Source organism: Mirounga leonina, unplaced genomic scaffold, assembly GCF_011800145.1.
Source record: "Mirounga leonina isolate KUSES-001 unplaced genomic scaffold, KU_Mleo_1.0 Mir_125, whole genome shotgun sequence".
Classification (NCBI taxonomy): Eukaryota; Metazoa; Chordata; class Mammalia; order Carnivora; family Phocidae; genus Mirounga; species Mirounga leonina.
Window position 1 is genome coordinate 58,574,237 of NW_023270305.1, and position 27,667 is coordinate 58,601,903.

Consider the following 27,667-nt stretch of genomic DNA (forward strand, 5'->3'; position numbering starts at 1 on the left):
GTCAGCTATTGCTACAATAATCCAACAGAATCCCAAATTCAATGGCTTATAACAAGCACTTATTCTCATGCTCATGCATCTGTATGTTGACTAAGGTTTGGCTGGTCTAAGCAAGCCTTGGTTGAGCTGCTCTGTTTCAGACTGTGGTTCGACTCAGGCTCATTCCACCTGTGTTCACTCTGGGACCAAGCTGAAGAAGGGGCAGCAGCTGCCCAAGGAAAGTTCTTCCCAAGGGATATTACCAGTGTGCAAAGCCAAAGCCAAACCATGCAAATATACGTAAGGCTTTATGTCACATCCACCAACATTCCATTGACCAAAGCAAGTCTCACGGCCAAATCCATTATCATTGGGATGGGGGCTGAACAATCAGAGTAGGCAACAATGAACACCAAAATTTTAACTAGTTGGGTAAAATTACATCATATGTCTATTTCCACATGGAGTTAAATTTATACTAAGGAATCTCTGAAAGGAAAGATCTTGTGGTAATTAAGAGAAAATTCTGGAGAGAGAAGCCACTAATGAAGTTGAAAATTTATGATACTCCAATTACTAAATAAATGATGTAACTCAGGCTTCAGATGTTCATTTATAATTATGTAGAAAATAATTTCAACCATGTTTTATGTGTTTCAATAGAATCAAATTGTCTTCTTATTCAAACTGGTATGTCAAACCATCAAAACTAATCGATGTCACTGTTAAAATAGAAGATAAATCTTTACTCTTTAGATATTTACAGTTGAATAAATATGTCATTTTATAAAATTGTTAAGTGCACTGGTGAAAGTTCTAACACACCTCACTTATTTAAAAGAAACTGCAAATTGTATTAAGATTGACTTAAAAATGAAAATGAAACATTAGGTCAACATAAGTGCTTTGAAGTTTAAGCATTATCAACAAACTTAAAATTCTAGGTTGAGAAAATAGACATCAAAAGTACATTTAGTCAAAAGAGCACCAATCTGTTTTCAATCATCTTTTTATAAATTATTCAGTGCAAGCTTAGAGAAATGATTTTAATTAAGAAAGATTACACTTGGGTATTAATATGATAAAATATGCTGACATAATATTTAAAATCTACGTGGTATTAATGGAAACCAAGAATTCCTCAGCAATATAAAAAATAAGTTTAACAGAAAATTTGGTTTCTAGAGTTCCATTGGTCTGTAACTGGAGACTTCAAATATAACAATATTAGATATCTATTTTAAGTATTGGAGACTCCTTAGAACCAACTGCTTTGGTCAAAATTATTATGAACCATCTTAACTACTGGATAGGAGGTACTGCATTAGATATTAATTCTAATGGACAAATCTGTGAATTAGTCTTTTAAGCTTTCTCTAATACTAACATTTCTATTATCGTATCTATTCAGTTATCATTTCTTTTCTACTTCCCCCTATTATTCCTCTTTTCAGAAACCTCCAATAGATCTAATCTGAACAAGTCTCAAATCCAAACTCCTCATGGTGGGCATACAAAAGCCTCCATTGTGCTGTCCCCAACTTATTTTCTCTTGCCCTGTAACATGAATTCATTACTCTTCCTAAGCTGGTCCCGTGATTCAAAAACATAGTTTAACCATGTTATTTCTCACTTGCAAAACAGGCATCCAGTGTCTCTGTATCATATTTGACCAGTCTTTTAAGACTCTACTCAAGTTCTACCTCTTACACTGAAGATTTCCTGGTCAACTCCATCTTTCAGAGAGCTCTTGTACCTCAAATCTTTAGTAGCACTTACTAAAGTCTGGTTGTGCATATGAAATTTTTCATGTAATTGTCTTGATTTGAACTTTTCACATATCTTATCCCCTTGTAGATCCTAATGGTTTTGGTTTTTTTTTTAAAGATTTTTATTTATTTATTTGACAGAGAGAGAGATAGCGAGAGCAGGAACACAAGCAGGGGGAGTGGGAGAGGGAGAAGCAGGCTTCCTGCCGAGCAGGGAGCCCGATGTGGGACTCGATCCCAGGACCCTGGAATCATGACCTGAGCCGAAGGCAGATGCTTAACAACTGAGCCACCCAGGTGCCCTGATCCTAATGGTTTTAAGTGTACATTCCATATCCAAGATACATACTCCAGGTTACCCATCCAAGATTCATTCTCCTTTTCTTCCTTATGAATAGAATCCAAATTTTGCTGGACAACAACGTACCCAGTTAAAAGCATGCACCTTCCAAAATTCCTAGCAGATGGAAGTGCCCATGTGACCCTAGTTTTGACTATAGAAGTAAGAACAGAAGTCAATTTTTAGAGATCTCTAGAAAAGCTACTGTTCTCCTGATAGAAAGGGACAAAACATGAATATGATGCTTGGAGGTGGAAGAGCCTCACATGATTATAAGGACAATATGTGACATGTTTTCTATGTCCTTAAATGTTAAGGACAAAAAAAACCTGGGACATTCATGACATCATGGCATCACTGTACCAGCCCTAGACGGTATACCTTCAGACTTCTTATTTTTGAGAAAAATAACTCATCTTCCATTAAGCTAGTCTAGTTGGATACCCATTACATAGAGCAAAATGTCAATCCTAAGTGACAGGTCTTAAAACTTTTTATGAATATTTTAAATAATTGCCAAACAATCATTCAATGCTTAGCATTGTGCTAGTACACAGAAAATACAAAAATACGTATGATCTCTGCTCTCCCAAAGTTCTCATTTGAAGAAAAGACATACAAAACATAGATGAGTAATACAAGTTGTATATGACTCATTTAATACTTACTGAGCACGTGTATATATACACACATGTATGCAGAGAGCACACCAGCAGAGGACAGAAAAGTAAATCAGTCAAGGATTATTTCCTTAAAGAGACTACAATAGATATGCTTATCTATTGTAATATTTACAATATCTTTTGTAAAACCTATCAATAGATATAGATATGTATCTATATGTGGTCATAAAAAGCTTTAAAAATGTGTAGGACTAAGTACTACAAAAATGAAGTACAAATTAAATCCTAGTTTCAAGGGAGACAAAACTACTTTTAATCGATGACATCAAAAAAGGGTTCTTTCATACAGAAGGTACATTTGTGAAGGACCTTGAAGAATGGGTAAGATGGAGGTCTGTGGAAATGAGGGTGGGGTGAAGGAGTGTCTGGGTATTAGGGACTAGAAAGAGGGGAGAAAAAGTGATAAGGTTTTAGGCTAGGAAAATGGTGGAAATGCAGAAAAAGAACACAGAAGAAGGTACATGTTTGGGTAAATAAAGGGTTTAGTTTACAACCACACTTAGTAAAAAAATAGATGGAAAATAAGCTTTCCTTCAACCCTCATCCAATTATTCTACTCTACTCCCACATTCTGCTAAAGGCATCTCACTTTTATCCCATCTCCTTTACTCTAAGCTGGCTTTCTCTTCAAGATGCACCTAAAATAAATACTCAACATAATTAACAGTGAAAACCTAGGGCTGTTCAATATGGTAGCCTCTAACCTGTTGGCTGTTGAAATTTAAATTATTTAAAATCAAATTAAATTAAAATTAAATTTTCTCATTAGCCACACTTCAAGTTCTCATATGGCCACATGTATGGGACATTGGGAAATTAATCCCATAGCTACAGAAATTCTACTGAACAGTAACAACTTAGAGTCTTTGTCTTTCAAGTCAGGAATTAAGCAAGGAAGCCCAGTTATTGAAATTTTGAATATTTTCCTGCAATAGGTTTGAACCTAACACAATGGATCAAGAAAGGGAAATGAGATCTACTGGAAAGAAACGATTATCTCTACGAAAAACCCAGAAAAATAAAATAAAAATCTATTAGAACAAATTAAAGTTTAAAAAATTGGATATAAAACAAATGTAATCAAATTTACATATATCTGTACTAACAATAAGAGAAAAAGGTCCTATTCACAATATCAATAAAGAATAAAGTATTTTGCAATAAACTTAAGAATATGCAATAACTATATGAATAAAACGTAGGTCATTTGGAAGTAAAATAAATAAAATGAATAAATATGAATGTTTTATATTATGTTTTTTCCAGATTGAGAAATAACTGACATATAATAATGTGTATGTTTAAGGCATACAATGTAATATGACATATATTGTGATATTACCACAATAAGGTTAATTAATACATCCGCTACCTCACATAGTTACTTTTTGTGTGTGTGATGAAAACATTTAAGATCTACTCTCTTAGCAATTTTCAATTATAGACTATAGTACTGTTAACTATAGTCACCATAGTTTATATTTGATGGGAAAATATCATAAACATGTTAATCTCCCCAAATTAATCTTTACATTTAACATAATTCCAATAAAAAAACTCAAGTTGCAGAAAATTTTCTAACTTGACAAGTTATTCTCAAATTTATCTGGAAGATGACCAGCTATTAGACTAGCCAAGAAACTTTAAGAGGTTTTGCTCAAACAGACATGAAATGAATATTATAAACAAAAATTAAAACAATACACCCGGATCTCATACAGGAAGAGAATACATCAATGAAATGAAATTTAAATGTCTAAGAACAGATCTAATTATTTATATGGATCATTAATGACCAGACTGGCATCTTAAATTAGTAGCGGGATAAATTATTTAACAAAGGGTTTTAGAAAAAAAATAAACTTAGTTTTCTGGGGGTGCCTGGGTGGCTCAGTCATTAAGCGTCTGCCTTCGGCTCAGGCATGATCCCAGGGTCCTGGGATAGAGCCCCACATTGGGCTCCCTGCTCAGTGGGAAGTCTGCTTCTCCCTCTCCCACTCCCCCTGCTTGTGTTCCCTCTCTCGCTGTGTCTGTCAAATAAATAAATAAAATCTTTAAAAAAATAAATAAAAAATAAAGTTAGCTTTCTGTCTCATAATATGAGACATAAATTCTATATTGGTTAAAGTTTTTACTGTTAAATTAGAAACCAACAAAGTACTAGGAAAAAAAAAAAACAGAGCTGAATAATTTTTTAAAATTTGTATTGAGAAGGAAATTCTAAGCATGATCCCAAAAAGAGACACCGTAACAAGACTGAGAGACAGGACTCATAAAAAATGTAAAACTTATGTATGGTACAAACCCCACCATAAACAATTATAAGATTATTTTAAAAGCTCATGATTAAAAAAATTATGTATTTTATATATCCGTACAATGGAATATCACACAGCTTTTATTAATAATGGGGATATGTATTTACTAACATGGAAAGATATACACAAAAAGGATTATACCTAAGTATGTATGGTGTGTTTCCACCTAGTGGAATTTATATAATTTATTGTGCAGTTCAAAGTCTGGAAGAATATATACCAAAATCTTAGTATCTCTTATCTCTAGATGGTATTACAATGGGTATTTTTAAATTTTAATCTATATCTTCTATTTTTTCTATAAGTAAATATATTTTATCTGGGTAATAAATTTTTTAAGTTCTTGTGGTGAAAACAGCCAAGATATTAAAAAAAAAAAGCAAAAGATAACTTCTATTAAAATGTGGTTATTTCTAGGAAGTAGGATTACAGTTGATTAATATTTTCTTCACATAGGCTTTTTGAATATTTTTGTACAAGAATATATTTACTCTTTCGGTCACAATAAAGTAAACTTGATTTATCAAGTACATCTGGCTACTGTGCAGTTAGTGATTACACAACCACTTTATAAAAAGAAACTTGCTGACCCAATGGGCAAACTGATCAATGAGGAATGCACATGACCTCCTCTGCTTCACACTTATTGCCTGAGTCACAAATAATAAGCTATATGTGCAAAGTCTGAAATTAAGCCATTTTCTTTGTATTCTTTTAGTGTTCTCACTAACCACTGATGCTGGGAATAGGAAAGCAGATGGTAAAGGCCGACAAGACAGACTACGATTAGTATGATCGTAACTGGGTTATTCCAGCCCCAGTAAGGCAAAGAGAAATGCATTCTCAGTCAATAGTGCAGGGAAAAGGAGATTACATCTGAAGATCCAGGATGACAGGTGAATTCAAACCAAAACTGAAAAGCAAAACAAAGTAGAAATTCTATATGCAATTTGATGTATGATCTATGACAACTGTTTCCTGTAATGTGAAGGCAACCTATCTACTTGGTTATCCAAAGATCATGCTCCCCCCTAAATACATTAGCTAGAACTAGCAAATTTTCCACACGATTCCTCAATCTCCAAAAATAAAGGTTCACGCAATACAAAAATCAGTAAGACAAAGTCTCCAGCTTCAAATGATAAGCCATCTAAAACATGCCTCTCCTGAGAAATATGGCCCCACCATCACCACTACTACTATACCAAATTCATCCATCCATCCATCCATTCTTCATTCATTTGTTCCTTCATTCACCTACAATGAATACCTATGTGCCAAACATTATGGCCGGCAGTGGGTGGAGCTTACAATCAGCCCCTTATCAAATGTAAACACATTATGCCCTTCATTGAAATTGTGCCAGATCTAAGTTAGCTAAAAATAAATTCAAAAAAGCAAGCAAGCAAGCAAGCAGAGATACTGACATCATGAAGAATACAGAGATGGAAATAATGAGTCTTGAAGTTGTACAAGAAAGAAGCCACTATAATGCAAACTATAGAGAAATGGCAGGTGTCAGACATCTGAAACACAGAAAGGATAGGGGAAAAACTGGTGAGGCTAGAGTTAAATTTATTCTTTGGTAAATGAATCACTTCTTTATTTAGAAATTAAATGTAACCAGCAACACATGAAAATGTGAGTATCACAGTTTTCAAAGTAAAATAAAATTACCTACGTAAACATAAAACCAACAACAGTGCCCAGAGCCAGGACTGGGTACAGAAAACACAAAAGCTGAGTTGGGGCACCTGGGTGGCTCAGTCAGTTAAGCCATGGACTCTTGGTTTCCACTCAGGTTAGATCTCAGGGTTGTGAGATTAAGCCCTGCATCGGGCTCCATGCTTAGCTCCAAGTCTGCTTGAGATTCTCTCTCCTTCCCCCACTGCCCCTCCCTGCACTTGCACACGTACACGCTCTCTCTCTCTCTCACAAATAACTAACATCTTTAACAAAAAAAAAAAAAAAAGAAGACGACGACACCAAAGCTGAGCTTCATGGTCACTCTTTCAGCCCAGCTAAGTAGATCAGGATGTTCATAGCCTCAGAGGAACAAAAGCTAACAGCAGTTAGCATGGTCTCTTAAAACCTAGAACATATCCAAGTTCTTTATAATACATATTTCATAAATTAATATAATACATATTTCATTGTCAGGTCCTAGACATCAGACTTAAATATCGTAGTGCTATGCACAGAATCGAGAACCTATTCACAAATCTATTTAAAGAGACAGAATTTTGTATTTGGAGTCCAAAGTCTTTTTTTAGTATCAGTAAACTTGCGTACTCTGTGGCAGTATTTCTCAAACTAAAATCTATGGATATGGTATTAAAGGTCTTCATATTCTGGATGATGGCTTAAAAACTGTGTTTTAATTTTTATAATTTTTTAAAAAAGAATATAAAGGTGGATCGCCGGAGAAGTAGCCGCCGCGGTGAGGAGAGCCATGGGTCAGGCGGCCAAGGTTTTACAGCTCTTTAAAACATTACACAGGACCAGACAACGGGTTTTTAAAAATGGTACCAGAGCATTAGAAGCAGCCAGAATAAAGATAAATGAAGAATTCAAAAGTAATAAAAGTGAAACTTCTCCCAAGAAAATAGAAGAGCTAATAAAAATAGGTTCCGATGTTGAATTGTTACTCAGAACATCTGTTATACAAGGTATTCACACAGACCACAATACACTGAAATTGGTCCCTAGGAAAGAGCTCCTTATAGAAAATGTGCCATATTGTGATGCACCAACTCAGAAGCAATGAGTTTTCTAGGATAAAATCAAGTCTTTTAGTTTTTAATCTTAAGTACATAACTCTGGCAAAAGTTTTAGAAATGCAAGTATTTCAGAACCAGCCTACTGAAAATGAATGAATTAAAGTATCACTTCATAATTAAATTTCACATTAAAAGGACATTGCTGAAAACTGCAGAACATAAATATTCCTAGACAGCATTAAATAAGACATGTTATTTGCTTTAAAAATCAAACTTTACAAACTAAAATAAATGCTCAGGATGTATGTCAAAAAAAAAAAAAGAATATAAAGGTAATCTGCATCTTTTAGACGATCCCCATGCAACTGCATATTGCCACAAGATTTTTATGCAGTAGTTTGTATGCACAAGTGGGTTTATGTCAATTGTCATCAGGGAAAGCTGTGTGCCTGAAAGGTCTTGGGGTCCAAATAAGCAGAGTGGTGGGAGGGCCCAGTATCATCTTTGTGCCAACCTGTATCCATTTATTGGGAATATGGTCATAAGAAATAAATTTTCTATTACTAACCCTTGCAACAATTACATCAGATACCTATTTAATGAAGACAGTTAGGTTAACTTTATCAAGTGATGAGGCTTTACAGAGTCGCCCAGGATTGTAGCTTTTATATGCTATTCCAAGACTACTCACTGGCAGAATTTTACTCAAGATGAGGCTTGATTAGCCTAACTTCCAATTACAGACTTCAAGGTACTAACATTCTTTTAATAACATACTTATGTAAACAGGCATTTGTTGAGTCTTATCAGAATCCAAATACAGAAACAGATGAACCACACAAGTAGACCTGGGGTAACATCTTTCTGCTGTGAGCCCCCAAATCAACAGCTATTTTAGCAAAGTGGCGTCACCCATCCCATTAAATCCATGCGGATGTGCCTTTAATTGTAATGTTCATTTGAACTCTACTGCTTTCATAGTCCTATTTATATGTAATATGTAAATTTGTTTTGGTTTTATATAATCTAAGAGTTAAAAGCATAAAATACTATATTGTAGTTTCAAGTCTGCGCATATTAACATAATGAACAATTTAAGTAAAATAAGTAATTTGAGTAATATAATAATTGCAGTCAACACTGGAGTTCACAGGGATTTTACTTTCTTCCACAAGGTGGGACAAATCCCTCAGCTTGAGGAACTCTGCTTTATGGCACATTAGTCTCATCTAGGATTTAAGAGAAAAGGAAGCATATTACCATGGTTCTCTGTTGGCAGCTTAAATTTTATTTCTTTATTTCAAAGTAAGTTGCTCTGTGTCCTTGCTTCGGCTTTATACCCCAACTTCAAAGCTCAAAGTAGCAGGCCATCTAAAGATGGCCAGAAATGATAGGACACAATCAGGAAAAGGAACCCCTTTTGTAACAGTCACTATACTGAATTTTAATTGCTTTCATTTTTATCTCAACTGTCCATTTCTACAGGGACAGGGCGGCATCAAAGCCTGTCACAACTGGGAGGCTTTTTAATTGTTTCCCAATGAAGGAATGAACCATTCCAGGTGATTTTCTCAACTCCTCTTACTCCAGTCTGGTTTCAAAAAAATGCGTCAGAACAAAATGTCTTAATACAGTTATTTTAACTCTCTAAGAAATACTCTACAAGAAGTGTATTTGATGTTGACCGACCACACAGTCACAGTCGATAAGTATCAATATCCTTGGAAACTAACCTCTGTAGGAGGCTCTCCAAATGATCAACAATCCTAAGAGGACATGAACAGTATATTCAAATTTTCCAAAGAAAATAAACATGAACAACTTAATCTCCTTTCCATAACAATCGTTAACTATGAAGTAATGAACACATCGACACAGAACAAGGATCCAAAAGCCAATAGTGAATTAAAATAAGCTATATATTAAAAGGCAGTATTCAAAATGTTGTAAAAATATTTTTTTAATTTAGTGGTTCACAAAAATGAAAAGACTCCTTACCTCCCCTCCAAATATATTTTAAGAAAACAGATTTAAAAAAAAAAAAACAAAACTTTCTGGGTGGTATTAACCTAGAAGCCAGCAAACATTCCTAGCTTCATTCTTAAGAACTGATGAAATACATCTGCAAAAATAAACAGCTTGAAAAAGCTGAGCTTGCCAAAAAAAAAAAAAGTGTTTTTGTCATTTCCTCAATACTTTTCTCTCATAAAGGAGAAATCAAAGGAAAAGCTAATAAACTTTATATTAGGAATTGCCTCGGTGAACATATATGCCCTCCACATACACACAATAAAGTGTGAGAACACAATCTGATAAATGACTAATCCTGTAAAATTTGATTTATGACACAGAATATTGCTCAGTACTATAGGCAAGTAACAGTTTTTCTCCTTATTTTTTCTATAACCAGGACCTATGCTAAGCCCTGGGGAAAAAAAAATCCCTTTCCTTCCGAAGTCTAAACCTACATTCTTAGTAGGCTGTCTAATGAGTTAAGTCAATCACTAAGCCACGATTTTAGTTTGTGCTTCTGCAGCAAAGAGGTCTTGGAGCTAAGAAAATTATTTCGGTTGTATCCTGCTATTCTGTACAAAAATTAATTTCCTGCCCAACCCTAGGGGTCACATGATACCAAGTTAATGGAAAGTCATGTAGAGATCAAGCTCCAACAATTAAAAAGACACACACATGCACAAAGCTTCCATTCACCATTCTAAGAAAGAGTAAATTGCAATCATCTTAGGGAAAAAATATAGTTGAAGATTGTCACATAAGTTGAAAATAAGAAGTCTAAGATTAAGGACAGTATATTATTAACAGCAGGATCAGAACTGAAGGGGCCAAAAGAGGGAGGGAGAAGAAGGGAAGAGGAAAGAGGGAGAACCACTTTAGGACTGTAAAGAAAAAGGTAAATACAATTTTTTTTTTTTTAACTTAGAGACAAAAATTAAATTAGAGGGTGGAGTGCAACCTCCAACTGGATCATGTGAGGTCAAAGGAAAAGCAAGCTCCACATCTCCTTGAGCTGGAAGCATACACAAACCACATGAGGGATGTAACCCAGAAGATACATTTTATGGATCTGTGTGAGGTCCTGGAACATTCTGTGTTGTAACAATTTTGGGATTTCAGAAATTCCACAGGATAGCCAGTTGATTAGCCTTCTCTCTTTAATCTACCTTTTGGCCAGTATTCTAATTATGTGCTCAAGATTGCCCAATATTGAATTCACACAAAGAGCTTGAAAGCTAAGTTTCAAAGAACAAACTAGAACAATACTATTATAGGAGACTAACCCCTCCCCCCCAAAAAGGGAAAAAAATCCAAAATAATAAGAAGCATGGTTTGTGATTTATATGTTTCATGGTCCCCACTCAACTTTGGAGTACTAAGGTACAAATTGATATCTTTATTACTGCAGAGTTGTGCCAAATATTGAATCCAAACTACCAAAAAACCTAGCTACCATTATCTTTAATTTAGGTTCATCCCTACATTGATAAAAATGTATGTAAGATGCCAGTGATGATTAATTTTATGTGTCAACTCGGTTAGACTCTACAGTGTGCGGTTATTTGGTCAAATACCAGTCTAGATGTTGCTGTAAAGGTATTTTAAAGACGTAATTAACACTCATAATCAGTAGACTTTAAGTAAAGCAGATTATTTTCCATAATGTGGGGTGGGCATCAACCAATCAGTTAAAGACCTTCAGGGCAAAAACTGAGGTTTCCAAGAGAAGAAGGAATTCTGTCTCCAGACTGCAACTTGGAAATTCTGCCTAAGTTTCCAGTCTTCAGACTATATATATATATATATATTTAATAAAAATGTGTATTTATACATACATACATACTATTGGTTCTGCTTCCCTGGAACTCTGATTAATACAATGCCCAAAACCCTAACCAAAAAATGAGTATTTCATTTATCCTAATATAATTCCAATTTTATAACTAGCGGCAAACATTGGTTATCATCAAATTCTCATGGTTTTCAGATCACTCAAAGAACTTGCGTTAACAGGAAGAGAGCCTACGAATGTTCCCTCTATGGTTTATAGCTTTTATTACACTTATTAAGAGTTTAAAACAGATTGCTCCCCCTACAGGGGAACATTTAGTTTGCATTTCTAAATTATATTTTGGAACAATTAACAGCAGAAAAAGATCACAAAGAAGATTTGAATAAACCAAAGTGAAATGCATTGATACACCTGCTTAAGGGAAACAAAGAAGAGACATCAGTACTGGGAAAAATTTATATAAATGCTACCAGGCACCTAGCATAAATAAAGGATGTCATCTCTGAAAACTCTAAGAGTCTTGGGTCTGTCAAAACACAAAGGATAAATTATCTTGTTGTCAAAGCACCTTTTAGTATATTAGTTTTGAATCAAACACAATAGAGGTATCACTAATTATACCTTTAGCAAAGTGGCAGGCAACCTAATTAAGTGAAAACATACCACAGGTTTTGGGTAGAAACATTTTATAAACACCAGAGGACTTGGGGGGGGGGGGACTTTTTAATTGAATAGAAAACAATGCCAGATCATTCTCTGGGAGCAGCCAGCAATGACAGTCAATAACAGATCTAAACTGTGCCTCTAATTCACAGTATCATCCTTTACAATTATTTAAGAAAACTATTGGCAAACAAATAAATCACAATGACATCTTGAGCCCAAGTTCCCAAACTTAAAACCCAAGTGCCTTCAAGAATACGGGAGTAAACAAATGTGGGAAGTGTGGGCTGTAACAGAGGAGTGAGGATGCAGGGCATGCATGCTCCATCAAAAAGATAAGTTTATATTAAAATGAAATGGTAACAACTTTATTTCTTCCCAACAAAATGTATCAGCCCCAGGTGGAATTCAACCACAGCTGCCAGTTTGTGATCCTTGAATAAGACAACAGAAGTAAATTAGAATAGTAAATACATGAACTAGTGATAGAGAATACAGCCATAAGTATTCAGAAAATATACTCTAAAAGGGGGTGTCTATTTGCTCATTAGTCAGGATTAGTGAAATCTATTTAACCCTAAAGCAAAGCCTGTATCATAGGAAAAGTACAAAATTAGCTGCATATGAGTATCCCTGACCCAATATGTGAATTACTTTGGTAAATGTGTACCAATTAAAGACACAAGGAAGAGAGTTAAACTCTGGGGAGTAGAAGAGAATTCAAGAGAAGGGATTTAGGCATGGAATGAATTATTGGAAGAGATTACTAGAAAGGAGATACCTGGTGAGGTAAATCTAAGCCACTAAATAAAGAATATTGAGGAGATGGCTCCCCACCATCTCCTGAGGCCTGTCTGAAGACAGAAGCATCCCAGGCAACAGTGATGTGACTGCTGCCTCATCTGGGAAGAGAAATCAACTCAAACCATCTTAAGAAAGGGGTGGAGGGTAAGTGTCTTGTAGGAGTGGATGGGAAGAGGAGATAGGTAAACATTATCCTAAGAAGATATGCAAAGGTTTTGTGGGAAACCAAGGATTAAAAAAAAAAAAAAAGTAGGCCTCCCCTTCAAGAACTGAGCCTTCCTTTTCTTACCAGTGACCTATCTGCTTCTCTCTGGGCATTATCTCTTTGAAGCAAACTGGTTTCCTTTGGTTCTTCAACTTGCCTTTGACCAAAATGGCCTCTCCAGGCCCAGATGCATTCTCAAGTTTCTGAGATTAGCTGCCACAGGTCATTGGCAACATCCACCAAGGCCAAGAGACTTCACCCACCACACCCTGTAAGGTGCTTGGGAGAGAACACTCCCCGGACCTAAGAAAGAAAAAAAACTGCATAGACATCTCAGGGAATTAGCAGTTCAAACTAGGAATACCAGAATGGACAGAATAGGCAGCTTCTACCAACACCAAGGGAATGTAAGAAACAATAAAAATGTATTAAGAATGTTCAAGGGGATAGATACACACAGAAAAACTACAAAAATTTCAGGGGGGTGGTGCTAAAGGAAACATGAAATCTAAGGTCAAAATTCCAACAGAGAAAGTAAAATGGCTAGTATTGAAAACCAAACTAATAAACAGGAAGATGAAATAAAGGAACTATCGCATGATAAAGCAAAGATTACAAAGAAATGTAAATTACTGGTGAAAATATAAGAGGCATAGAGAACCAACCCAGGATTTCCAGAAAGAGAGAAAAGAACAGAAGCAATGTTCAAATAGGACAACTTTTGTGAGCTGAAGGAAAAACTGAGTTTTCAGATCAAAAAAGTTCACCAAATGCCAAGCAGTTATAATGGGGGCAGGGAGGGTGGGGAGGCACACAATTAACATATTATGGTGAAGTTTTTGAACTCCAAGAATAAAGATCAAGCTTTAGAGACTTTGAGAGAGAATACTCCAAAGAGTATTCTTTGTGATTCTTTGTGAGATACTCACAAAGATAAAATAATCAGACTGCAATGGATCTTTCATATACCATATTGGCCCCTGATAGATGTATATAGACTTTAAAGAAAAAGGGACTGCATTCCAAGAATCCTGCCTCCAGACAATATATAGTATGTAACTTGAATGAGACAAATTTCAGACTTACAAGGATTCAGAAAATGGATCACTCATTTACCTTTTTGAAGGAAAGAGAGAATTAAATTGCTCCAGGTTCAACATATTTAAAAAATCAATTAGCATAATACCCTATAGTATTAGAAAGATAAACAAACCATGTGATCAATTTAACAGATGCAGGAAAAAAGTTTTGACAAATTCTAGCACCCTGAGACGACTAAAAACCATTCAACAAAGTAGGACTAGAAGGCAGCTTCCTCGAGCTAACAAAGGACATCTACGAGAAACCCACAGCTAACATCACAGTGGTGAAAGCTTGAAAGCTGTCCCTTAACAATAAGGTACTTATTACTTACTTATTACAATCAACACTTCTGTTCAACATTGTACTAGAGTAATCTAGCGGGAGCAATTAGCCAAGAAACAGAAATAAAATTCATCTAGACAGGACAGGAAGAAGTCAAACTCTCTATAACTGCAGATGACATGATCTTATATATAGAAAATCATAACGAATCCACTAAAAAACTATTAGAATAAATGGATTCAGTAAGGCCATAGGAGGCAAGATCAAATTAAAATCAGTTGTATTTCTATAGACTAGCAGTGAAAAATGTGAAAATGAAATTAAGGAAACAGTTATGTTCACAGTAGAATCAAAAGGAATATAATACATTAGGAATAAATTTAACAAATGAAGTGCAAGACTATGCACCAGAAATTACACAGTACTGTTGAAAGAAATTAAAGACCTAAATAAATGGAAAAACATCTCATGTTCATGGATTGAAAGACTTAATATTGTTAATATGTCAATACTCTTGAAGTTGATCTACAGTCTCAATAAAATTCCAACTTTTTTTACATAAATGGACAAACTGATCCTAAAATTCACATTGAATTTCAAGAGCCCATAATAGCCAAAAACAAAACAAAACAAAAACAAAAACCTTGAAAATGAAGACTTAGTTGGAGGACTCATACTTTCCAACTTCAAAATATAATATGACTCTACAGGAACAAAGAATGTGTGGTACTGGCATATGGAGACATACAGGCAAATGGAATAGAGTTAGTAATATGCCTTTCTCTATGATCAATTGATTTTCTACAAGGGTACCAAGATTATTCAATTGGGAAAGAGTCATCTAACAAATGATGTTGAAATAACTGAATACTTATCTGTAAAAGAAAGCAGTTGGATCCCTAACCTTATTCCATGTGTAAAAATTAACTCAAAATATAAGAGCTTATAATATAAAACTCAGGGTGCCTGGCTGGCTCAGTCAGTGAAGCATGCGACTCTTGATCTTGGGGTCGTGTGAGCCCCATATTGGGGGTGGAGTTTATCAAAAATAATAAAAAATAAGAAGTATTTTTTAAAGATCTTTTTAGAGAGAGAAAGCAAGTGTGCAAGAGAGAGTGATTGGGGGAGAGGGAGAGAACCTCAAGCAAACTCCCCACTGAGCCCAACTCAGGGCTCCATCTCAGAATCGTGACACCTGAGCCAAAATCAAGAGTCCTATGCTTAAATGACTGAGCCACCCAGGCACAACTAAAATATATACCTGAAAATCTAAGAAAAAAAAATTGGTGTAAATCTTCCTGACTTTGGAATAAGCAAGTTTTCCTATATGTATCACCAAAAACACAAGCAACAAAAGAACCACAGATATCATCAAATTAAAAATGTTTGTGGGTGCCTGGGTGGCTCAGCCAGTTAAGCGTCTGCCTTCACCTCAGGTCATGGTCTCAGGGTCCTGGGATTGAGGATCGAGTCCTGCATTGGGCTCACTGCTTGGCAGGGAGCCGCCCTCTGCCCTTCCCTCCCCTCCTGCTCTGTCTCAAATAAATAATAAAATCTTAAAAAAAAAAAAAAAAGAAAGAAAAATTAAAAATTTTTGTGTTTCAAAGGACATTATCAAGAAAATGAAAGGAGGGGTGCCTGGCTGACTCAGTCAGAAGAGTGTGTGACTCTTGATCTCAGGATCATGACTTTAAGCCACATGTTGGGTATAGAGATTACTTAAAATACAACTTAAAAAAAAGGGGGGGGGTGCCTGGGTGGCTCAGTTGGTTGGGCAACTGCCTTGGGCTCAGGTCATGATCCTGGAGTCCCAGGATCGAGTCCCGCATCGGGCTCCCTGCTCAGCAGGGAGTCTGCTTCTCCCTCTAACCCTCCTCCCTCTCATGCTATCATTCTCTCTCTCTCTCTCTCAATAAATAAAATCTTAAAAAAAAAAAAATGAAAAGAGTCTACAGAAAGGGGGAATATGTTTGCAAATTCTATATCTGATAGGGGTCTAATATCCAGAATATGGTACACAGAAAACTTGTACAACTGAATAAAAGGCAACCGAATTTTTTTTAAATGGCAAAGGATGTAGATAGACATTTCTTCAAAGTGTATATACAAGGGGCTAATAAACACATGAGAAAATGTTAACATCTTTAGCCATCAGGGAAATGAAAATCAAAACCACAATGAGATACCAGTTCATACCCACTAGGATGTCTGTCATAAAAAAATAAAAGACAAGAATGAGTGCTGGTGAGGACGTGAAGAAATTAGAACTCTCATGCACTGCTTTGTAAAATGGTGCAGCCACTTTAGGAAACAGTTTGGCTGCTCCTCAAAATGTTAAATATACATTTACCAAATGACTTAGCAATTCCAATCCTAGGAATATACTCAAAAGAACTAAAAACTTTTGTCCACACAATACCATGCACATAAATGTTTACAGCATCATTATTCATACCAGCCCAAAGAGGAAACAACCCAAATGTCTACCAACTGATGAATGAATAAATCAAATGTGGTAAAGTCACACAATGGAATATTATTCAGCCATAAAAAGGAATGAAGTACTGATCCATGCTACAACACGAATGAACCTAGAAAGAAGCCAGACACCAAAGGGCACATACTGTATGATACCATTGATAGTAAATGTTCAGAACAGGCAAATCATAGGGGCAGAGCATAGGTTAGCAGTTGCCAGGATTTGAGGCTACAGGGGAAGGGAGAGTGACCACTAACGGGTTTCTTTTTGAAGTGAGGAAAACATTCTGCAATTAGGTGGTCATGTTGCTTGCAAATCTTGTGAATATACTAAAACCCAACAAATTGTTTTCTTTAAGTGGCAGAAGAGGAAGTCAGAGATTGAAGCATGAAAAGGATTTCATGCATGGTTGCTGGCTGAAAGATGCGGTGGATCATATGATTCCATTCATATGTGGAATTTAAAAAACAAAACAGGGGCGCCTGGGTGGCTCAGTTGGTTAAGCATCCAACTCTTGATTTTAACTCAGGTCTTGATCTCAGGGTCACGAGTTCAAACCCTGCATTGGGCTCCGCACTGGGCATGGAGCCTACTTAAATTAAAAATAAATAAATAAATACAATAAACAAGCAGAGGGGGGAAAAAAAGACACACACAAACCAAGAAACAGACTCTGGACTATAGAGAACAAACTCATGATTGGGGGGCAGGGATGGGAATGGGTGAGCAGAAATGATGGGGATTATGGGGTGAACTTGTACTGATGAGCACTGGGTGATATATTGAATTGTTGAAACTGTAGTATACACCTGAAATTAACATAACACTGTACGTTAACTATATTGGAATTAAGATGTTTTTTAAAAAGATGGAGTGAGGGCGCCTGGGTGGCTCAGTTGGTTAAGCGGCTGCCTTTGGCTCAGGTCATGATCCTGGAGTCCCTGGATCGAGTCCCACGTCAGGCTCCCTGCTCGGCGGGGAGTCTGCTTCTCCCTCTGACCCTCCCCCCTCTCATGTGCTCTCTCTCATTCTCTCTCTCTCAAATAAATAAATAAAATCTTTAAAAAAAAAATGGAGTAAATCATATCACTCCTAAGAGCTAAAAGTGACCCCCAGGAAATAGCCAGCAAAAATAGGAGGATCCCAGTCCTACAACCACAAGGAACTGGATTCTACCAAAAACCTGAAAGCACTGGAAGTGGATTTTTCCAAAGTGCCTGAAGAGTGACAGGAAGCTGGTTTCCAGCTTTGTGATACCTTGAGCAGAGAACCCAGCAATGCCATGTCAGACATCTGACCTACAAAACTGGGAGCTACTAAATGGATGTTGTTTTTTTGGTTTTGTTTTTAAAGATTTTATTTATTTATTTGACAGAGAGACCCAGCGAGAGAGGGAACACAAGCAGGGAGAGTGGGAAAGGGAGAAGCAGGCTTCCCGCTGAGCAGGGAGCCTGATGTGGGGCTCAATCCCAGGACCCTGGGATCATGAGCTGAGCCGAAGGCAGACGTTTAATGACTGAGCCACCCAGGCGCCCCGGATGTTGTTTTAAACCACTAAATTTGGGGCGCCTGGGTAGCTCAGTCATTACCCTTCTGCCTTCGGCTCAGATCATGATCCCAGGGTCCTGAGACTGAGTCCCATATCAGGCTCCCTGCTGAGCAGGGAGCCTGCTTCTCCCTCTCCCTGCAGCTCCCCCTGCTTGTCTGCTTTCTGACACATAAATAAAATCTTAAAAATAAATAAATAAAAAACCACTAAACTTTTAGTAAGCTGTTACATAGTGATAGAAAACAGACTCCTTCAGGGAACAGCCGCCGAGTCTTTGTATTAGTGAAAGGCAGGCAGGTGCCTGCCCCTGGGGGTAACCAATGGGGTTAGGGGAGACATTCCTCAGCCTCTTCCCAACCTAGCAAACAGGGAAGGGAAATAATTCTGAGATGCATTCTTCATGGCTCCTCTGAAAGGTCTCGAGAGGTAGAGTGCTCTGGTGGTAGCCAGATCCCAGCTCAACATCTATTGCTTACTGGCTGTTTTTCCTTCCCTGTTTCACTCTCCCTTCTCCGTCACTGCTTCCTGGGACTGCCTCCCAATTCAATCAGTCACACGTAAGCCAGGGTCTCAGGGGAATCGAAGCTAAAATAACCTCCAAAACTCCTTTTTCTCATCTGTAACATGGGGGTGAGAATACGATCTAACGTCATTAATACTTTTAATGCAGTGTTGTTACGAGGATTACATCAGGTAATATATGTAGAGTTCTCATCCTGGTGCCTGGCACACAGTAAAAATTAAATCAACCAATACTACTTTGTTCATAACAAACAGTGACCAAGTAAAATCTACAGTGACATGCTTTTACAGGAAACCAAACAGGCAATGTAAATAAATGTGGGGCTATCTTCTGGCACAGTGGTTCTCAGTGGGGACAATCTTGTCCCCCCAGGGAACACGTGGCAATGTATGGAGACAATTTTGATTGTCACAACTGGGAGCTGTTACTGGCATCTACTGGATAGAGGCCAGGGATGTCGCACAGGACAGCCCCCTCACAATCAAGAATTATCTGGCCAAAGGGGCGCCTGGGTGGCTCAGTTGGTTAGGTGACTGCCTTCGGCTCAGGTCATGATCTCAGGGTCCTGGGATCAAGTCCTGCATTGGGCTCCCTGCTCGGCGGGAAGCCTGCTTCTCCCTCTCTCACTCCCCCTGCTTGTGTTCCCTCTCTCGCTGTCTCTCTCTCTCTCTGTCAAATAAATAAATAAAATCTTAAAAAAAAAAAATTATCTGGCCAAAACGTCAAGAGTGCCAAGGTTGAGAAACACTGTCTAGCACAATATCCTGATTATTATAGGATTACTATAGGAGCCTCATAAATATTTAATGTAATTCATTAAACCTCTAAAAAAATTTACAACTCTGAGGAGCCCTCAGTTTCTTGGTCAGAAGGATCACAGACTCCATCCTCGAGGGTTCAATCAAGAGATTGAACCTACAAACCATAGTCATGAAAGATAACTGAATGTCAAAGGACCTATATGTAAAATGGCATCTCTCAGTTGATTATCATGCCAAAGAAGAACCTGAGAAGATCTGCAGTACAAGAAGTTGACTGAATCAGTCTGTGGCGAGTGTAGCCCTCCATGTTGGAAGCACACAGGGACCAACACTGCACCCCTGACAACAAGAACATTCCCAAAGGAGCTAACAAGGCTAAGAGAATCATCAACCTGTAGACAGCTGCATGCCAGGTGCAGTGAAGACCAAAATTTAACTAACAAGAAAAGATTGATGCAGTTTAGCCAGAGTTCTGAGGTCTCTTTTCTGACCTAGTCTGGGGAGATCCCCCAAACAAGCAAATGCATATGGTTCTTTCTTTCTCTACTTTCACTTGAATATTCATTATCAGAAAATACAACTTCCTAAAATAGCTCCTAGAGTTTTCACTAGTGATACCAACTCTGAATACTTACACTTTAAGTAATATCACAGTTGAGTGGGCATCCACTGTGCAGATAGCATTTTAATAAGGTATAAAGGTTTATAAAAGATAATTCATTTCTAACCTAAATATTTTTCATATCTAGGTAGAAATATCAAACATTACACTTACAAATAAATCAACTATAAATTACAAAGCAACAGGAAAAGAAAAAATGTTACAAGTTCACCAGAACTTGTAAATAGATTAAATATAGGAAAGAAAATAACAAAATTAAATGTTGAGGAAAATAAGAATCATTGACGTTGAAAGTACAACTCTATAGATAGGATATTTTATCTTTATATATAATTATAATATGGACTTCCTGATGAGAAAAAAGTCAGTGCATTTAAGATTTGAATCAAATGCTTCAAGGATGAAGAGGCTGGTTGTACAAAAGATTTAACTCAATAAAAATGTACAGTTAATTTTTTTCATCTCCAATTATTGATGTCTTCTTGGAGCATTGACCAAATGCCATTATACAGTGTTCCCAAAGAAAATGCCAGTGGGGTGAAAAATGATCAGTCTTGAGGTTTTATATCTCATGCCTATTTAAAGCTCTGGTTTTTAACCTATTTTTTTTTTAGAGAGAGAGAGTGAATGCAAACAGGGGGCAGGGGGGAGGGAAGAGGAAGAGGGAGAATCTTTAGCAGGGTCACGCCCAACAGCACCCGAGATCATGACCTGAGGGGAAATCAGGAGTCCCACACCTAACTGACTGAGCCACCCAAACACCCCTCTTTTTGAACATAGTACAAATAAAAGCAAAACAAAGAAATATTTTATTGTTATTTTATTTTATTTTATTTGGGGGGGTGCGGAAGAAGAGGGAGAGAAAGAATCTTAAGCAGGCTCCACGCCCAGCATCGAGCCCCACGTGGGGCCTGATCTCACAACCCTGAGATCCAGACCTGGGCAGAAATCAAAAGTCGGTTGCTTAACCAACTGAGCCACCGAGGCACCCACTTACTCTGTAATTTTAAAGCAAACTTTAACTGAATTGCAAATGGGAATGTTTCTATTTTCTGCAAATTCATAATACCAACTATTTTCTAATCTACGACTATTTATCACTTGCAGATAGACAACAATAACAACGCAATTATAAAACACATAAATTGCTGCCATTGTTCCAACAGAATGTGCTATTTGTGTAATAATAGTTGTCCATCATTCCAGGCTACATTCCAGCCTATATTATAGGCTAAAAAATATGAGGTTAATTTTTATGGTAGTATAAGTTTACATAATTATTATTAATTGAAAAATTGGCCTCTTGAGCAAAACCAGAACACACCTTCCAGGAAACAAGCAGAAAACAAAGTTTCATTTATTAGATATATTTTATCTAGCACTTTCCCAAGCAAGAGTAGCTGGCCACCCTATATTAATATATATGTATACATGCTCATTCAGATATTATGCTAGTATTCTTTTTAATCTTTGCCAATTTGGTGGTGGGAAAAAGCTCTCTAAATTGAAATTCCATAACTACTAGGGATATTAAACCTTTTGCATGTATTTGCTGATCAATAATTTCCTTTTTGTGAACTACCTGGCCATTTTTTTTCCCCTTTGGATTTTTTTCAGGCAATGTTTTGTTCAAATATTTGTATTTGTGAGTTTTTTATACTCACAACATACATCATTTAGCTATATTTTAACAATTTACCTTTTGCCCATAAATTTTGTTTATGGTGTCCCTTGGCATATAAATTTCTAAACACTTCAAGTCTACCCTATATATCCTTTATATTTTGTCTTTCAGTTTATAAGGCCCTCACTAACTCCAATGTAGATATTTCATATCTATATATTCTTCTAGTTCTTCAATGGTTTAATCTTTTACATTCAACTCTTAATCCAGATAGGAGGAAGGAAGCTAATATTCTTCTAATAGTTACCCATGGTCTCAGCCTTGTCTATTAAAAAATCCATCTTCATCATATAGGAAGTGCATGCATTAGGGTCTGTTTCTGAACTTCCTATTCTCTTTCACTGATCTAATGTATTTGGATTAGTATTGCACTGCTAAGATTACTGTAGGATTTTAAATTTTTCATTCCTCCCCATAAATTTGAAAAGCATTTTCTCATTAAAAAAACATCCATGGGAGATAATGATGACTACATTAGTTAAGATGCTCTGGGATGCAAAACCCTGAAAGCCCAATTCAAAGACATTACAACAATAAAGGAATTGATTGGTGTTCATAACTATGAATCCAAAAGCAGATCAAATTTCAGCGTTGCTTGAAACAATGGCCCCTCCATGTCATTAATAACCCATGTTTCCATCTCTCAGCCTCCAGGTATCCTACCCTAATGGGGTCGAGTTCATCTTACAGCTATGTTTCCTCGTGGAGGTAGGATGGCTGCCAGAAGCAACCTGGACCAATGCATCCTCACTGACAGCCAGCTGAAGACCAAGAGCCACCAGCAATTGCTTGCTGTGCTCCATTAGCCTGAAATGTGTCACCAACCCGTTCTCTCTCTTTTTTATCAATCACAACTAAGAAAAACAGGATTAAAATTATTGGCACCCATAAACCTGTCATGGAATGGGTATGGAGACAGTCACAACTTTCACTATGATGAGAATTGTCTAAATGCATTAATTTTAAATGCATTGGTATCTTTATAATTTTGAGACTTTTTACCCAAAGACACAGCACTTCTCCCCATTTATTCAAATTTTCTGCTTTTCTAACGTATTTTAGTAAGGGCGTGTGGTTTTCTTCATATACATACTATACATGTGTCTACTTCCTAAGTCTACCTAATTCCAGATAACTTTTATTTAAGGTTCTATTATGAATGGAATCTTATTGCATTATATTTTCTACATAGTTGTATGAAAGTTTGCTGGTTTACGTGACTGCCAACTCCTAGAGAGTACTACCCTTCGACAGAAGCAAGAGGGCTCCTGCCCTGGCCTCACTCTCTACAGGCCCCCCACAAAAAAGGGACACTAATAAGTACATTTATTAAACAATGCATGAGTTCCTCTGTTACTCAGGACGTGACACTTAGAGGTGACAAATGCAACCTGTAATGCTGAACAGCCACTCTTGTGACTAACACTATTCAGCCCCCTGGAAAATTTCTCCACACTTCTTGCCCTGTGTTCTCAAAATTAAAAAGCAACTTTTTCTGAATATTCTCCAACTGTGACCTTTGAGACAGACCCTGCTCCTAATTAAGAATAGTTTTATTTTCATGAAAATATAAAATTAAATTTTCAAAAGAAAGTTAAATCTTCATTATTTAAATGACAATTTTTAGATAATCCTAAATATTTTAGGGAATAAATAACATTTTTAGAAAATATATTAGAGGGGGTGCCTGGGTGCCTCAACTGGTTAAGCATTAAACTTCAGCTCAGGTCATGATCTCAGTGACCTGGGACAGAGCCCCACATGGGGCTCCGAGCAGGGAGACTGATTCTCCCTCCCCCCAACTTGTGCTGTCTCTCTCTCTCTCAAATAACTTAAGAAGTATATATTAGAACATTTAATCTTCCAAATTCTTGCAATTGCCTTAATTTACATTTTTGATTCAATTAGGTACATTTTTAATACAGTTACATTTTTAAATATTTTAGATTACTGTAGGTAGAACAAAAATTATTGATAATAATAATAGTAGTGATTTTGCTAAAATGTAAGCAAGGAAAATATATTTTGTAGAATTATGACTCATGTGTTATTTTATATTCGTACTCATCCTAAAATTCTGACCCCTGATCAGCACACCCAGGTTTGCATGATAATTATTTAATGCAATCATTTTTATATTTTGCCAACTTACTCTCATATAGACAGCACCGTTCCACAATTTTGATTTGCATTTTTAATTCTGTTGTACTAGAAGGTTTATCAAGGTAGGGAGGTAAAACATTTTATTTCATAGCTTAATTCAAAATTCAACATAGAAACACATGGTTTGTGGGCCTCCATTTGTCCTCTCACCCAAACCCTGCAACGATTAGGGGAGGACCTGGTCTGAAGTTGTAATGTGGGCCTAGTCACAGCTGGATCCAGGGATCAAATGATGGTGCTAGGGTAGGATGGCCGCTGACAATCCCAGCATCTCCTGACCGTGCAGTCCTAGTAGAAGGTGGGCTCTTTCAGCATTTCTGATTAGTCCTGCTTGGGGCATATGGTTCCCCTGCCCAGACATATCATTGTACCCAGGGAATGTGGTGTCATGACAAGCCCAGCAACATCTCATACCCTTCCCTGTATCTGGGACTGGGCAGGGTCACATGGAGTGGATCAGAGGTGATTCTCTAAAGAAAAAATGCTGGCAGTTAACAAAATTAAAATTACACTGAAATCTAAGGTAGGTACTTAATTTTGCAAATTCATTTTTTATCTTCCCTATTTATATATATATGTGTGTATATATATATATATATATATTTTTTTTTTTTTTTTTTTTTTTGAGAGAAACAGAGCACGAGCACAAGCTGGGGTAGGGGCAGAGACAGAGAAGCAGACTCCCCCGCTGAGCAGGGAGCCCTATATGGGGCTCGATCCCAGGACCCCAAGATCATGACCTGGGCCAAAAGCAGATGCTTAATGAACTGAGCCACCCAGGTGCCCCTGTATCTTCCCTCTTAATGAACTTTTACTAATTCCAGTAATTTTTCTATTGGTTCTTGTGGATTTTCTAGGTAAGCAATGATATAAAAGGCAAATAGTGGAAGATGGCAGAGGAGAAGGAGACCTAAATTTCGTCTGGTCCCAGGAATTCAGCTGGACAGGGATCAAACCATTCTGAACACCTACAAACTCAACAGGAGATCAAAGAAAAGAATAGTAGCAACTCTCTGAACAAAAAGGCAACCACTATCTGGAAGGCAGGACATGAGCACAGAGAAGTGAATCCGAGGTGATATTCGGGAAGATAGACGGCGGGGGAGGGGGCCTCTGTCAGCGGCTACCGGCAACTGATAGAGCCCCAGAGCACAAAATCGGAACTTTTAGAAGTCGGCTCCACTGAGGGACGTCGCTCCAGTGGCTAAGCGGGGGGTGGAACCCTCGTGAGACAGTGTGGTCTCATGACCCTTGGGGTCACAGAAAGACCGGGGGTGCCTGAGTGCGGCAGAGCTCCCAGGTGGTGGAGCAGGGAAGCCGGCTGCAGAGACAGAGCCGAGGAGCGGGCTCTCAGCTCGGGGTTGTCATAAACCGTGATCTGCCGCATGGTCAGGCCGCTGCTCCTCCAGCAGGGACCCAACAAGGGGCAGATCCAGGGAGACTCACCTTCCTCCCCCTAGAGGAGCAGCGCAGGAGCGCACCACAGGGATCTGCTGGGTTTGGAGAATCCACACAGGATGCCAGAGATAGAAACACTCGGTCTCAGGCCAGGTGAGCACGGAGTGTTGCCCGAGACCAGGGAGATGGGAGTGACTGACTGCTTTTCTCTGGGGGCTCACTGAGGAGCAGGGCCCTGAGTTCTCAGCTCCTCCAGGGCAGAGTTTGGGAGGCCGCCATTTTCACTCTTATCCTCCAAAGCTGTACGGAAAGCTTGCAGGGAACAAAAGCTCCCAAGAGCAAACCCGAGCAGATTACTCAGCCCGACTGGCAAGGGTGGGGCAATTCCGCCTCCAGCAAAGACTTTTGGAAACCATGGCAACAGGCCCCTCCCCCAGAAGATCAGTGAGAACAGCCAGCCAAGACCAAGTTTACCCATCAATGAAAACGGCAGAACGCCAGCGCTAGGGGAATACTGCACATAGAATCCATGGCTTTTTTACCATGATTCTTTAGTCTTTCAAAGTTAATTTTTAAAAATTTTTCTTTTTCCCTTTTTCAACCAATATCTTATCCCTTTTTTAAATATCTTTTTTATTTTTCATTTTTAGAGTCATATTCTATCCCTTCACAGTAGTTAACCTTATTTTTGGTATATATATATATATATATATATATATAAGTTGTTCTCTCTTTAAAATTTTGGGATACACTTTCTTCTAACAGACCAAAATATACCCTAAATCTCTAGTGTACGGCTTTGTTCTAGTCTCCTGCCTGATCACATTCTCTCCCTCTTTTTTTTTTAAATCCTCTTCTTTCTTCTTTCAACCAACTTCTTATCTTATCAGTGCCTTTTATAAAATCTGTTATAATTTTCATCTTTACAGTCATATTCCATCCCTTCATCATATTTACCCTTATTTTTGTACATATGTAAGTTTTTCTTTCTTTAAAATTTTGGGAGGCACTTTCTTCTAACAGACCAAAATATGCTCAAAACGTAGTATGTGGCGCTAATCTATGCACCAGCCTGATCATATTTGATCATATTCCTTTTTTTTTTTTTAATCTTTTTCTTTTTCTTCTTTCTTTCCCTTTCTTTCCCCCCAGTTTCAGGTCTCTTCTGATTTGTTTAGTGTATATTTTTCTGGGGTCGTTGTTACCCTGTTAGCATTTTGTTCTCTCATTCATCTATTCTCCTCTGGACAAAATGACAAGACAGAAAAAATCACCTCAAAAAAAAAAAAAAAAAAAAGAACAAGAGGCAGTACTGACTGTCAGGGACCTAATCAATACAGATCTTAGTAGGATGTCAGAACTAGACTTCAGAATGATGATTATAAAGATACTAGCTGGGCTTGAAAAAACCATGGAAGATATTAGAGAAATGCTTTCTGGAGAAATAAAAGAACTAAAATCTAACCAAGTCAAAATCGAAAAGGCTATTAATGAGGTGCAATTAAAAATGGAGACTCTAACTGCTATGATATAAGAGGAAGAGAAAATTAGTGATATAGAAGACCAAATGATGGAAAATAAAGAAGCTGAGAAAAAGAGAGATAAACAACTACTGGATCACAAGGGCAGAATTCGAGAGATAAGTGATACCATAAGATGAAACAATATTAGAATAATTGGGATCCCAGAAAAAGAAGAGAGAGAGAGGGGCAGAAGGTATATTGGAGCAAATTATAGCAGAGAAATTCCCTAATTTGGGGAAGGAAACAGGCATCAAAATCCAGGAGGCACAGAGAACCCCCCTCAAAAATCAATAAAAAAAGGTCAACACCCCGAC

General features: G+C 37.3%; 2 protein-coding genes across 7 annotated transcripts in view; one reads left to right on the top strand and one right to left on the bottom strand.

The window, feature by feature from the left end:
* The window catches only part of ACYP2 (acylphosphatase 2), a 168,390-nt gene that overhangs the window by 85,866 nt on the left and 54,857 nt on the right, over positions 1–27,667 (bottom strand). The window lies entirely within an intron of this gene.
* LOC118008130 (complex III assembly factor LYRM7-like) lies at positions 7,511–8,109 on the top strand. Its single transcript, XM_035001564.1, has one exon. The coding sequence runs from the start codon at positions 7,542–7,544 to the stop codon at positions 7,854–7,856; it is 315 nt and encodes a 104-aa protein (XP_034857455.1). The 5' UTR covers positions 7,511–7,541; the 3' UTR covers positions 7,857–8,109.